This window comes from Macrobrachium nipponense, chromosome 15 (assembly GCF_015104395.2).
Source record: "Macrobrachium nipponense isolate FS-2020 chromosome 15, ASM1510439v2, whole genome shotgun sequence".
In the NCBI taxonomy this organism is placed as follows: domain Eukaryota; kingdom Metazoa; phylum Arthropoda; class Malacostraca; order Decapoda; family Palaemonidae; genus Macrobrachium; species Macrobrachium nipponense.
This window is the reverse complement of record NC_087208.1, coordinates 10,475,445-10,488,854: the sequence shown is the minus strand read 5'-3', so window position 1 is coordinate 10,488,854 and position 13,410 is coordinate 10,475,445. Positions and strand designations below refer to the sequence as shown.

General features: G+C 42.5%; 1 protein-coding gene across 1 annotated transcript in view; it reads right to left on the bottom strand.

The window, feature by feature from the left end:
• Positions 1–1,935: 1,935 nt before the first annotated feature.
• Positions 1,936–13,410, bottom strand: part of LOC135226954 (probable E3 ubiquitin-protein ligase HERC1) — a 93,399-nt gene continuing 81,924 nt past the window's right edge. Inside the window, exon 7 of the mRNA XM_064266637.1 lies at positions 1,936–2,121. Within this exon, the coding sequence (XP_064122707.1) occupies positions 1,936–2,121 (186 nt within the window). The remainder of the gene's footprint in view (positions 2,122–13,410) is intronic.

Here is a 13,410-nt window from a genome sequence, read left to right as displayed (position 1 = left end):
GCATGGGACCGGCAAACTTCGTGTCCACAAGGGTCCTGAAGTGTGGCGGAACATCCCGGATGCTCACAGTGGTGGCCTGTAAGTGGGGAGACACATGAGTATCTTAAAAACATCACTTACAGTCTAAAGGACAGAAGAGCTCCGATGCATGCCGGAGCTCGGAAAAAATTTGGGCATAACCCCTCCCTGCATCGCCTGAAATAGGCTATAATCCCGGAGAGATCCGGTAAGATATGTAAGGGAGGGGGATGGTTTAAGGTTCTTAAGATAAACTTAAAGATAACTTAAACCTAACACACAAGCAACCCGGACTAAGTCCAGTGCGTAGCGGAGTGTAGTAACTCAGCAAAACGGTAAGGTTAGTAGAGACCCACTGTATGCTCCGGTCCACCCTACTGGGTGGACTAACAACTTTCCGCTGGATACCAGGACTCCGATCAGGAAGGAGCCCTAGTAAGATGGGAAAGAGCGAGAACAAGACACATACCAGGCTCAAGCTAGCCCGGAGCGACAAGGTAGCGCGGAGGGTGGGCAAGGCCAGTACCCCCCACTCCGTACCAACCGGACCGGACCGAGAAGCCGGAGAGGTCGAGACCAGTTCTGGGTCTTGTCCCGAACCCGCCCTAGCCCCTCCGCCTGAGGGGAGAGAGGGAGGCAGGCTCGGGTATGAGGAGCGAGCATGGGCAGACCGACCCGCCCCCGCCCGACTCTATGGAAGAGCGGGAGGGGGGGGGAAGAATGACTGGACAGGCGTCTGGCTGGCCCGTGATCACGAAGTGACCACTAGGCGGTAAGACCAAAAACGACAACTAAGCCTAGGACAACCACTGATCAGGGAAATGCTATCGGGAAGCATACTGAACTGAAAAGCGGAGGCAAATAAGCCCACTGGGCCGAACCAACTGATCAGAGAGATGCTATAGGAAGCAAACCGAACTGATGAGCGGTAGTATAGGCTCAAAGAGCCAGGACCTAGGCTAAGCCAGACGCCTAACTAACCTAACAATAATAAAATACACAGTTATATAAATAAATGAAATGAAAGAAAGAAAACAATATAGCAGGAGAAAAATCCAGGAGTGTACGACTAACCGAAGGCAAGTCTACCACTCAAAGCTAGTCAGAGGCCGATACTAAGAACCTGACTAGGGTCTGGATAGAAGAAGCCTACGTAAGGTAAATACATGCATGCATGACAAACTGAGTAGACCGTACCTAAGTAAGACGGCGGATAATCATAAAGAGCGAAGATAAATAAGGGGATGTTCTAGGTATGGGAGACCAAGAACGAACCCATCACGAGGCAGAACCATGCTGCCATGCTTCCGACCCCGAGATCGTATTTATACCTAAAAAACGGCAAATACTGTCTCAGGGCCGGAAAAAACCAACTAACCGTAAATACTGAGTACTTAACTTAGCTGCTGCGATAGCTGCACGCTCCATAATAGAAAATCCAATGAAAGGGCACAAAAAACACAGGGAGGAAAAATATCACAACCGACTCGTGTGTGCTAACTTGAAAGGATGTCACCAGAGGCGCAGCAGTCGGCAGCATGGGATGGAGTAGTAGTAGTACGAGCTGCTCACTCTGTGGGTCGGCTCCCCTCTTGGAGGGATTTTGTAGTGGGAGATTTCTATTGGCATTTGGCTCGTGGTAGTGGTCTCACTCGCCTAGTGTTCATACCGACACCCTCCTGGAGGTGAGCGAGTCAGTTATACTGACCTTTTTTCTTTATTTTATTTATTCTCTGGTATGTGTGACATTTTACCCTAGAAATAATAGATTAAAGGATATTTCGCTGGCGACACGAGCCAATCGCCCAGAAATAGATTTTTCCTAACGTCAAAATCCCTTTAACCACAACATTAGTAATAGTATATCAGTAAATTTCCCTTACAAATAATTAAACCATGACAAAAAAAAATTAAGATTTAGATTTTTACATACATTGTATCTTTTCGAGGGCTGGAGGTATGTGATGGGCCTTTAGAGTTTGCTGTGGTGCTGGCTTTAGACTCTAAGTGAGATTGGGGCAGATGTGGAGATATAAGGCTTCCAGTTGATGAACTCTTCAATTCATCAGTCTCGTGATTATAAACAACTTTGGGGAACTCAACCTGTAATTAAAAGATTTAGAATGAAGTATGAGGAACAGACTCTCTCATTTACATAGGTTACCAATAAACAAAATAGCTGTTTCAGCTTTCCTGTCACATTAAGAGGCATAAATTTTTATATCTGATATTTTATCGCATTAGCCAGTGTTAAAGATGCACATTACACTAATCTATTCTGCAGTTATGGTAATACTGGGGTATGCCGACAGTGAAAACCGCCATTAACCAAAACTTGGCAATTTATGGCGCCATAAGAACCCTTAGGCGCCAATAACCGGAACGCGGCCAGTTATGGCGTCATAAATCGCCAATTTTATGGCGCTAGACAAGCCCCATAAAACTGGATTGCAAATAACCATACCATGTCTGCCGATAACCGGGGACTGCCTGGATAACACTTGTTAAGTACAGAAAATAGCCCTTACAAAGACTGCAGCTGTTTTAGTGAGTTACATACTAAAAACAATGGGTTTGAAATTGTAATACTGTTTATTCTCAGAAAATTTTATATTGGATCTCAAATCCTAAACCTGACTTTAGTAAAAGCAAGAAAACAAAATGTAAATGCACTTGATATCCTGCACAAGACTAAATTGTCTTGTAAAATGCATTTTTCCGAGATATACAAACTTTCAACTTATAAAAGAATAACCTTTAAATGAAAGATGGTTTGGTGTGGCAATTATTATAACTTAAAGTTTGTATATCTATGAAAAATGCAATTAATAATTTTTAAAAAAGTGGATATCTGCTCTTACAAAGAATAAAAACTTCATCTTATGTCAGAGTCACTAATTAGGTGGGAGTATTGCCTTATGGAGGAATTATATGATAGTTACATTTGACACCGTCTTTGAGAGAGAGAGAGAGAGAGAGAGAGAGAGAGAGAGAGAGAGAGAGAGAGAGAGAGAGAGAGAGTGGCTGGCTATTTGGTTGTTGTCTCGTTAGGTTGTTTGTGTTTGTATGGGTAGTTAATGAGTGAATTGCTTGTTGGCGGGCGGTTATGTTCACCTGCGGATTCAGTTGCGAGTCCGTCTGTGACGATGAATCTGTGTTTGGCAATCAGTCAAGTAAGGCAGTTTTTTGGACAGAGATAAGGCAGAGTCTATTGATGGTCAGTTGTTGTTGTGTGATTTGATTGATTTTGGCATTGTATAGTTGTTAAGGATGTGTCTGTCTGGTTGTTGTTGAACTGAAGAGTGTCTGTTGTTTTGATTTTGTGTTCACTGGTATCTGAGAGAAAGGGTGAGGGAATGCTTGGAGGAAAAAAACTATTATTCCTCCAAGGGGGAATGCAAGAGAAAGATTTCTTGCTCAGCCATTAGCTAAGACGGAAGGCTTTGCCTCACGCATTTGTGATGTCAGCGCAGTGTGTATGATGATCAGTATCATCACCATCATCATGCATATTATTCAGATCTGCAAAGTGTATTCTGAATGATCGGTATCATTATCATCGCCATAGGTATTATTCAGATCTGCGAAGTGTATTCTGAAGGCTTCTGCTCAGCCATTAGCTAAGACGGAAGGCCCCGCCTCATGCATTTGCGACATCATAGCGCAGTGTTTATGAATGAACGGTATCATCATAATCGCCATATGTATTATTCAGATCTGCGAAGTGTATTCTGATCATCTACATCATGTATGTATGCATGTGCCTAGAAGTCGAAGAGGAAGACCTATTTTCTCGAAACTAAAAAGCTTGCCCTCAAGTCAAAGACGAAGGAAGGAGCAACTTCCATTTTGGCAGTAGTCAACAACTTGAAATCCGTCATTGCTGAACAAGGAGTAAGAATTTTTTTTCTAGGTTAACTTGTTTTGACTAACTTTTGGCATTTGATCATTTATTTTTTCTTTTGTTGAAATAGGGTTGATGAAAATGACTAGTAAAAGTGATTAACAGCGAAGCAGATGTGTTTGAGAGAGAGAGAGAGAGAGAGAGAGAGAGAGAGAGAGGAGAGAAGAGGGAGAGAAGACGAGAGAGAGAGAGAAGACAGAGAGAGAGAGAGAGAGAAGAGAGAGAATCGTTCGATCTAAACTTTTCAAGAAACTGTCATTTCATGTTGAATTTTGAATTTTGATCATTTCTTTTTATGAAATTGTAATTTCATATCAAATTTTAAATTTTCATCAGTTCTTTATTGTAGAATAAATTTATATAAAAATGATTACATAGTGAACATGCCGGACAAAGAGACTGAGATATGCGCTCATAACCAAATTTTGTTAGGCCTAACAGGAGTGAAGACACGCATGATCGGCCAGTCCCCGAAACCTCAAATGGTTCACAAAGCCTTCCTTCAGCAGAAGAACTCTTCACGGAGGAAGAGATAGAGGAGTTTGGAGTTTGAAGGTTTTCTGGCAGAGGATAGGTAGAGGAAATTCCATCCAAAAGGTTTTTTAAAGGAAATGACTGCATCATGCAGTAAACTTGCACCCAATGGTGGCATTGTTTATGTGTGGGAGATTTCACCATCCTGTGTGTAATTTTAAACTTTTTCAAGTTATTAAAACCTTTTTAATGTTTTATTTATCCATAAAAACAATTTCATATTATAAAAAATTACAGTACAGTACATAAAAAGTATTGAAAATGGGCAGTATAAAAAAGTTTGATCGGGTAAGTTGCCGTTTGCCTCGGCCCTAATGGAATTATTCCCATAAGGTATATGTTTCGAAATCTGCGAATTTCCAATTCTGTGAGGCCGTGGATCGACCAAATTCTCCCGTAATTGGGGACCGTACTGTATACACATTCATGTGGTTCTAGGAGTACTGAAAGGCATTCTCCATCATAACCCTGGGATCTAAAACTGATGATAAAGTGCCAAATAGGTTGATCACCGGTTTCCCAAAACTCAAAGAGCCCTTTCCTAACATGAAGATGTAGGGACCACTCAGTCCTTACTGCTTGCCCCCTGAGATAGTTGATCCACCATCATAACTCTCCTGCCCAGAATTTACATATCTGACAGTCTGATGGTTTGGCAATCTGCCCATTCATGCATATGGTATGCCAACTCACAAAGGGAAAGGGAGACTGTCCTATCCATAGTTGCTGAGGTGACACCACTACGTGTTTTCACTCACCAACACCAGTGAGTAAACCTTCAACCTGTCTTGGAATGCTTGCTATAATAACACTGTTTTCAAATCTCATGGATATTAATGTAAAGATTTAGTTTGTCTACAGTACAGTCCTCACTCCCTAATTGGCCAACCCTCCAAGTGTGTGTGTGACATCCCTTCCTAAATGTTTCCAAGAACAGATAACCTCTAGAGGAGAAATTTCAACAACTCCCGCTCTGATGGTCATGTCTTCCAGACGATCCCCACCTCCAGGTTATGGGGCAAAGGTTATGGGGAGTAGGGTGTCTGAAATGAGAGGTCCTGCTACTTCAAGCACCTAACAGGTGAGTGACTTGTCAAAGCCAAGCTGGTGAGTCCTGTCAGAACAAGGATAGCACTGTGACCTCCCTGAGCAAGCTGATTTGACAGCCTACATGAAACTCTTGCTGATCCCAGATCTATCACCAGGCCCATGTACTTCATCTAATGTTTTAGCTGGAGGTCCAGTTTATCAGAGTTCATTATGATCCATAGACCATCATTGAAAGTGAGAAGAAAATACTAAACCCTTAAGTAACTGCACCTTCATGGTATCATAACAAGTGAATTACCCTCAACAGGTCCAAGCCAACAGCAACATGAAAACCAAGTGAATTCCAAAGAGGCCATGACCAGTCTGAAGTATAGCACCTTGAACTGAAATTCAGTCCTTCCACTCATGAAGGAAAGGTATCTCCTGAAGTTCTGATGAATAAGTGTCTGAAAATATGCACCCTTTCACCTATAAAATTCATGAAGGCACTTGTTCAGCAGACAAGTATCTAGCATCGAGTAGTTTTTTTTTCAAAATGGACCTTATCTCAACTGACAGCACCTGAAATAAGGGCATTCCTCATAGGCAGGCCAGGAAATGGATAAACTGAAGAGTTAGGGGGTGCACTGCAATCACTGAAAGATAGTCTATGACCATCTGTAAGACAGAGACTACCCAGTGCTCCAGCCAATCACTAACATGTTGCAAATGGCATATGCATCCTGCAATTAATTGCAGTGGGAGATCAATAATAAAAGAGGAGGGAGGTACTGAGAAAGCAGTGAGACAGAGTGAGAGAGGCATGGTAAAAATGGAATATAGCCACCCACACAGACTTGGCTATTATTACATCCAAAAGCTAACAAAGGCATCTTCAAGTGCACCATACAATGGTTGATGAAGTCCTGAGTGTCAGTCTTCCTTTTCTCCCCTAGGGTCTCAACCTTGTTCTTCAAAATGATCACAGCAGAATTTAGAAGCAACCATTTCCACATCTGGGGAGGAGGCTAGTAAACAACAAAGCTCTACAAAACCAGGCTGTCCCTCTGGTTCAAGTATACTTACCCCTAACACCAACGGTCTCCAAGACTTTGTCATGTGCTCCGAGGAGGAACTAGACAGAGCTGTCTGCCAATACATGGAGCCAGATGTTCAACCACAAGGTTCAATGGAAAGTGGCCAAGGCAATCAGCTCCATGAATGTGGTTCCAGTAAGAGACTGTTAGCCAACCCACAGACTGATATATCCTATGGTTTCTGAGTACTCCCATACATAATACTTCATCTTATGCACCAATGGAGGAGACAAATGCTTTGAGGGCTTACTGGAGAGAGAGAGAGAGAGAGAGAGAGAGAGAGAGAGAGAGAGAGAGAGAGAGAGAGAGAGAGAGAGAGAGAGAGAGAGAGAGAGAGATTTTTCATGTTTAGAGACCAGAGAATTTACTAACTCTAGCACCCCACAAAAAGGGAATAGGGCATCCAAAGAGATGGCAAAGTCTCGTACAGCAAATGCAAAAAATTGACCAACCACACAGACTGTGTAAACTGGGGTTACCATGAGAGCCTCCTTAAGGCTATTACACTAACAAATGAACTTGGTGACTTAAAAGAAGTTTCTATGCAACTCTACCTAATTTGGTCCATCAGAGAAGGGCCCTCTAGACCAACTGGTTTCAAACCTGAAATAAATGGCCCGTCCACCAGAATTAAGGGGCAGCTGCACCAGACCAACCTGGGGAAGGTTTGTAGGAAAGAGGATAGCAAACCAATGCCCCCAAAATTAAATTTTTATAATAAAATTAAGTTATAATTACACTTACCAGTAATTAAATAGCTAAGCATTTCACTTGCCTGGCAGTTAAATTCTAAAATTTGCGGGTCGTGCTAATTTTGCTTTGTTTTGGCTAGGTAACAAATGACCCAGCCCACTTTCAGGGAGAGAAACCACTTGGCAGAGAGCTCAGTTTGTTTTATGCCCTGAAAGAGAAGTCAGCTATTTGGGTCACATAGTTCTGAGAAGAGGAGACATTGGCAATCCTGCACCACTCTTTGAAGATCTTCCACTTACTCTGATAGACATCATTAGAGGATTGCCATCTGCATCTAGTGACTGCCTCTGCAGCCACTTTAGAAAATCCTTTCTTTCTAAGGAGATTCTTGACAGTTTGAAGCCTGTCAGGGCCAGAGAAGACAGACCTTGGTGGAACCTCTGGAAGTATGGTTGTCTGCAGCTACCTCTTTTGAGGAAGCAGCCTTGGGAAGTCCACTTGGTGGTTGATGACATTGGGAACCATTCCTTAGCAGCCAGAAAGGTGCTATCAGAATTAAAGAGACATTCTGGTGTAACAGAAACTTGGTTAACACTTCGTCTTATCAAATTGAATGGGGGGGAAAGGCATAAAAATCTTTGTTCAACCAGTCCAAGAGAAAAGCATCTACTGATGAGTCCTGGGGATCTGGTACTGGCAAACAATACAGAGGAAGACAATGGTTCCAAGACAAGGCAAATAGGTCCATCATCGGTTTTCCCCAAATCTTACACAGGTCTAAGCAGACCAGTGGATCCAAGCTCCATTCCGTCGAGAGGACTTGTCCCCTACGGCTTAGCTCGACTGCTAATACATTAATCCTTCCTTGAACAAACCTGGTAATTATTCCAGTGTCGTTTTGGTCTGCCCAGAAGAGTTCTCTCACTACCTTTTACAGAGAGAAAGACCAAGTCCCTCCTTGCTTTGCTATCTAAGAGAGCGTTGTCATGTTATCCAAGGGGACTACAATTGTCTTGTTCTTTACTTCTTGAGAGGAGGACTGAAGGCCTAAATGCACAGCCTTTAGTTCTTTCACATTTATATGAAAAGACTTTAGTTCCGGGGACCATATCCCTGACGCCTCGCTCTTCTCTAAAAGAACGACCCATCCCAGGTCCGATACATCTGAGTAGTAGTTCAGGCAGGGGCTCAATGGAAAAAGGGACTTTTCTTGCAAATATCTCTCCTTGAAGTTCCACTGGAGAAGGTCCTCCTTTATTCCTCTTATCACTGGACACCCATACAAGTCTGGAAGGACCTTCCTGTTCCAGCTTGCTTTTAAAAAGTACTGTAAGGGTCTTGAGAAGTAATTTGCCCAGGTGTACGAACTGTTCCATTGACGATATAAAACTGAGAAGGCTCATCCAATTGTTGGTTGAGCATTCTTCCAAAGAAAGAATCTCCTGGACCTTCTTTAGGCAAGATTCTATCCTTTTCGGTGTTGGAAAAACCCAAAAATCCTGAGATACTATTACCATCCCCAAATATTTAATTCTCTGAGAGGGGATTTATTTGGGTTTCTGGTGGTTCACTAGAATACCTAATTCTTGTAATAACAAGAGTGTTCCTGAGATCCTCCATGCACTGACTCTCCAAATGGGCTCTGAGAAGCCAGTTGTCCAAATACAGGGAGATTCTTATCCCCTGTAGGTGCAGCCACTTTGCGATAGGAGCCATCACTCGTGAAAACCTGAGGTAGCGTCATAAGACCGAAGCAGAGAGCCTGAAATTAATAAGTCTTACCCTCGAAGACAAACCTGAGGTACTTCATTGAACTAAGATGAATAGATACATGGAAATACACATCCATTAAGTCTAAGGACATCATCCACTCTCCTGGGTGAATGAATGACAGAACTGACTGGTTTGTTTCCATCTTGAATTTTGTTTTCAAGACAAAGATGTTGAGAGCGCTGACATTCCAAGACGGGCCTCCAGCCCCCTGTTGACTTGGGGACCACGAACAGACAGTTCTAAAAACCTAGAGAATGAAGGTCCTGCACTGGCTCTATTGGGCCCCCTTTATAGAAAGAGAGAGAACTTCTGCAAGCTCTGAAAACCTCTCTGACCCTTGTGAATAAGCAAATTGACCAAGGGAGGCATTTTCACAAAGGGGATGATGTAACCTCCTTTCAGAACCTTCACTATCCTGGCTTCTGCTCACTTTTTCTGCCTAACTTCCCAAAATGAGAGAAGTCTGGGTCAGACTCGCACACGGAGAATGGTCTCCTCACTTGTGAGAGGGACCTTTAGCACAAGTTTTCTTGACTGCATTCAAGGCAGAGCGAGTACTTCCTCTTAAATGGGAAAAGGATCTTGGTCTGGACTGAAAGGACTGCAAGCTCAAAGGAAAAGACTGCTTCATACTTACAGCAGGAGTCTCCTTTGGTCTCCTGGAGGACTGAGCAAGAAGATCCTGACTGCTTTTCTTCTGCAACTCAGAAACTATGTCAAGGACTGTGGACTGGGGAAACAGGTTCTTTTTATCCAACGGTGAACACAGGCAGTTCCCTGGTTTTCTGGGGCTTGTCTAATGCCATAAAATCAGTGATTTATAGTGCCATAACATGCCATGTTCCGGTTATCGGTGCCATAAGGCACTGATAATAGAGTTATGCCATAACATACCTAACATAGGCACCATTAACCAGTTATCGGAGCCATAAATGCCATAAACTGCAGTTTCGGGTAATAGTAGTGGTTTTCACTTATCAGGGACTGCCTGTACAACAACGCCGATCTTTGGGTCACCATAACTCCCTAAGAGGTATGCAAGCACCAGAGCTGCCTCTTCTTCAGAGTGCCCGACATACAAAGGGAGGAAGCTAGCTCATGGGAGCTGTCTGTGATTCCTGTCAATACAAGCCAGAAAGTTCAATACTTCAAACACTTTGAGGATGTTCTTCAGGATATGCGCTAGTTCTGAGGCCGAAAACAAAATCTTCGCCAAAGAATAAGCAGAATGTCCAGCCGAATCTACTAACCTCGAGAAGTCTCCTTGGGAAGAGGCACAGACACCCAAGGAAGGTGCTTCCTTAGTAGTATACACGAGATACCTCCACCTTGATATCCTAGAGGGAAGAAAACAACAAAATTTTCTCCCTTGATCCCTCTTTTGCTAGTCAAGCTTGTATGTCCTTCAAGGCTTTCTTTGCCAAAGGAGAAAGAACCATTTTCAGTATGTTGGAGGAAGCAGAAGAAGGTATATCCATCACTAAAGTCGATGTGGGCAATGAGGGAGTTGTAAACGAAAAAAAATATGAAAAGAGGCCAAAAGGAACTTCATTAAGGCAACATACAGTGAAGAGGCAGCTTCATCGTCTACCTCTTCCTCTTCAGATGAAACAGGAGAAAGACCTGGTGGGAGCCTGAGTCATATCTGCAACCAGAGGAGCCTGGGGTCAGAGCTACTATGTTTGTTCGTATGGTGTTTGTATGTTACATGGAACCAGTGGTTATTCAGCAATGGGACCAACGGCTTTATGTGACTTCTGAACCACGTCGAGAGTGAACTTCTATCACCAGAAATACACATCTCTAACTACTCAATGGAATGCCTGAGAATCGAACTCATGGCCACCGAGGCAGCAGGTCAAGACCATACTGGTCATGCCACTGAGGCACTCAGAGCTACTATGGGTGCCTGAGGAGGTTTCACACCTATGGGCACTTGCAGTGTCCTACCCACTACTGGCACCTGAGCCGAAGTGGACGCTTGAGACATCGTGAGTGTTTGAGGCGTCGAGGGAGCTTCAATAAGTAAAGTCAAAATGGTATCCAGTTTCAACTGAATAGGGTCCACTTTGGTTGAAACAGTGGGAGCTACCGGAGGAGGAGGCGCCGATGGGCGCTCAGGCACAACAGCACCTTGCTGTGACTCCACACAAGCAGGCTACCTGGCACTTGTTGATAGGACTGCTTCCGACAGTGCAGGAGCCTCGAGAGCTGCAGGAACAGGAGCTGCAAGTACTGAATCCTGATGTTGGGCAGTTGAACTACGATGAGTCTTGGGAGCTGGAGGAACATCATCTTATGAGAGGCAATCAGAAAAAAATTGCTCTAAACTGTCCCACTGGCTGCAAGATGGGTGCGGTACTCTATACCTCTTTACAGGAACCACAGGAGGCACTGCTACATCTGTAGGGGCCCTCTTAAGAGCCCGAGACTTACTGCTTGAGCGCCACTGACCTTTCCAGTGGTTCCCAGTTGCAACCTGGTTAACTACAACAGGTTGAACTGAAAGGGGCAGACCCTACCAATCTCCCTTGGAATACCAGGTCATTGGCATACTCCCCAGTACATGGGAGTACTGGGGAGTATGCCAGTGACCTTAGCCTGGGAGAGTCGATGGGACAAACAGCCACCTCCATCACTAACACTGCACTGTCACTTTTTGCCTTGTCCATCAGGATTTTCACTGATGAACCAAGTTGCTCCATCATCTGAACTAACAGTGAAGAGCATTTTTCAAGCTTTCTTCTAGACTGGCGACGGGGTTGGGATCTGAAGTGTGGGAGCCTGAAACTTGAGAAGGTGGTACAGAAAGAGAACTGGGAACTGGGGCTAAAGGAATAACAGGAACATTCGAATCTAACGATCCCTGACTAGTTGATTTTGAACTAGCTCTAGATAAAGCCTTTCTCTTTCTATCTCTATCCAATTTTCTTAAAGGAGATTCTAAGTTCCTCCATGTTCTCACATCCTAATCAACACATTCATTACATCTTATATCCTCAGAACATACTTGTTCACAAGTTGAACACCAGGTGTGTGTATCGTAAGACTCTTTGGTCAATCTAGTCTTACAACCATTCACACAACACCTAGAAAAGTCGGTAAGCAAAGAAAAAAAAAAAGAAAAAAAAAAAAAAACCAGTTCTTCAAGTAAAAACAACCTAAATCTAAATAGATATCACCGAACTGGCCAACACAATGCAAATAATACTTCACCAAATGGTGATAAACAAAAGGAAAAGTCAAGAATTCCAGAGAATGCAGCTGACAACCAATGCAGCCATTAGCCGGCAAGTGGTTCCTCTCCCCAAAAGTGGGCAGGGTCATTGTTACCTAGCCAAAACAAAACAGAAAATTAGAACAACCCAGGAATTTCTAAATTTAACTGCCGGGTGAGTGAAACTCTTAGCCATATATTTACTGGGTAAGTCCCATAATTAAAAATGGGTGAGTCTGCCGGTCTAAAGGCCTAGAACACCAAGACCAAGTGATCTCATTTACCACAAAGGAATCAGCTACAGAAACAGCCCAGCCAGAACTGGTAATAGATGCCAGACAGCCAAATCTAGATGATCTTTGCCCCTCACCTGTTGCAAACAGATCCGCCTGGCCAGTAGGGATGCAAATGCAATGTATGCACCTAGGTACAGGGGCATGATGATTGACACCACAATACAGTGGACCCCACATACTTCCGGTCTCCGGATTCACGGACTCATTTATTCGCAAATTTTTCTGTGTGAACCCATCTAAAAATTATTCATGGAGAACTCACCTAAGCAAGTTTTTTTTTCAATAATATTCACTAATTGATGTATTTTGATGTTATTTTCATGACTAAATACATTTTAATGATACAAAAATGATTTACTAATTTTCAAATACCAATACTGATTAATAGTATTAAGTTTAATAAGACTAAATTATATTAAATAATAAAAATAATCATTCTCTATCTCTCTCTCTCTTACTGAGATGATGTTTTTTGTATGATGAATCAATTATTTACTAATAATAAAAATAAAAATAATAATAATAACAATAATTAATAATAATAATAATAATAATATAATAATAATAATAATAATAATAATAATAATAATAATAATAATAATAATAATAATAATAATAATAATAATAATAATAATAATAATAATAATACATGCAGTAAACCCCAGTATTCATGGACTCCGGATTTGCGGACTCACGTATTCGCGGATTTCTCTCTGGAACATATATATACCCCCATTTTTTGGGGTAAATTCACTTATTCATGGTATTTTTCTGCGAGAAATATCCACAAATTCCTGGGGTTTTTATAGCTTTTATCATGAAATATAAATTTTCATAAAATTTATTATT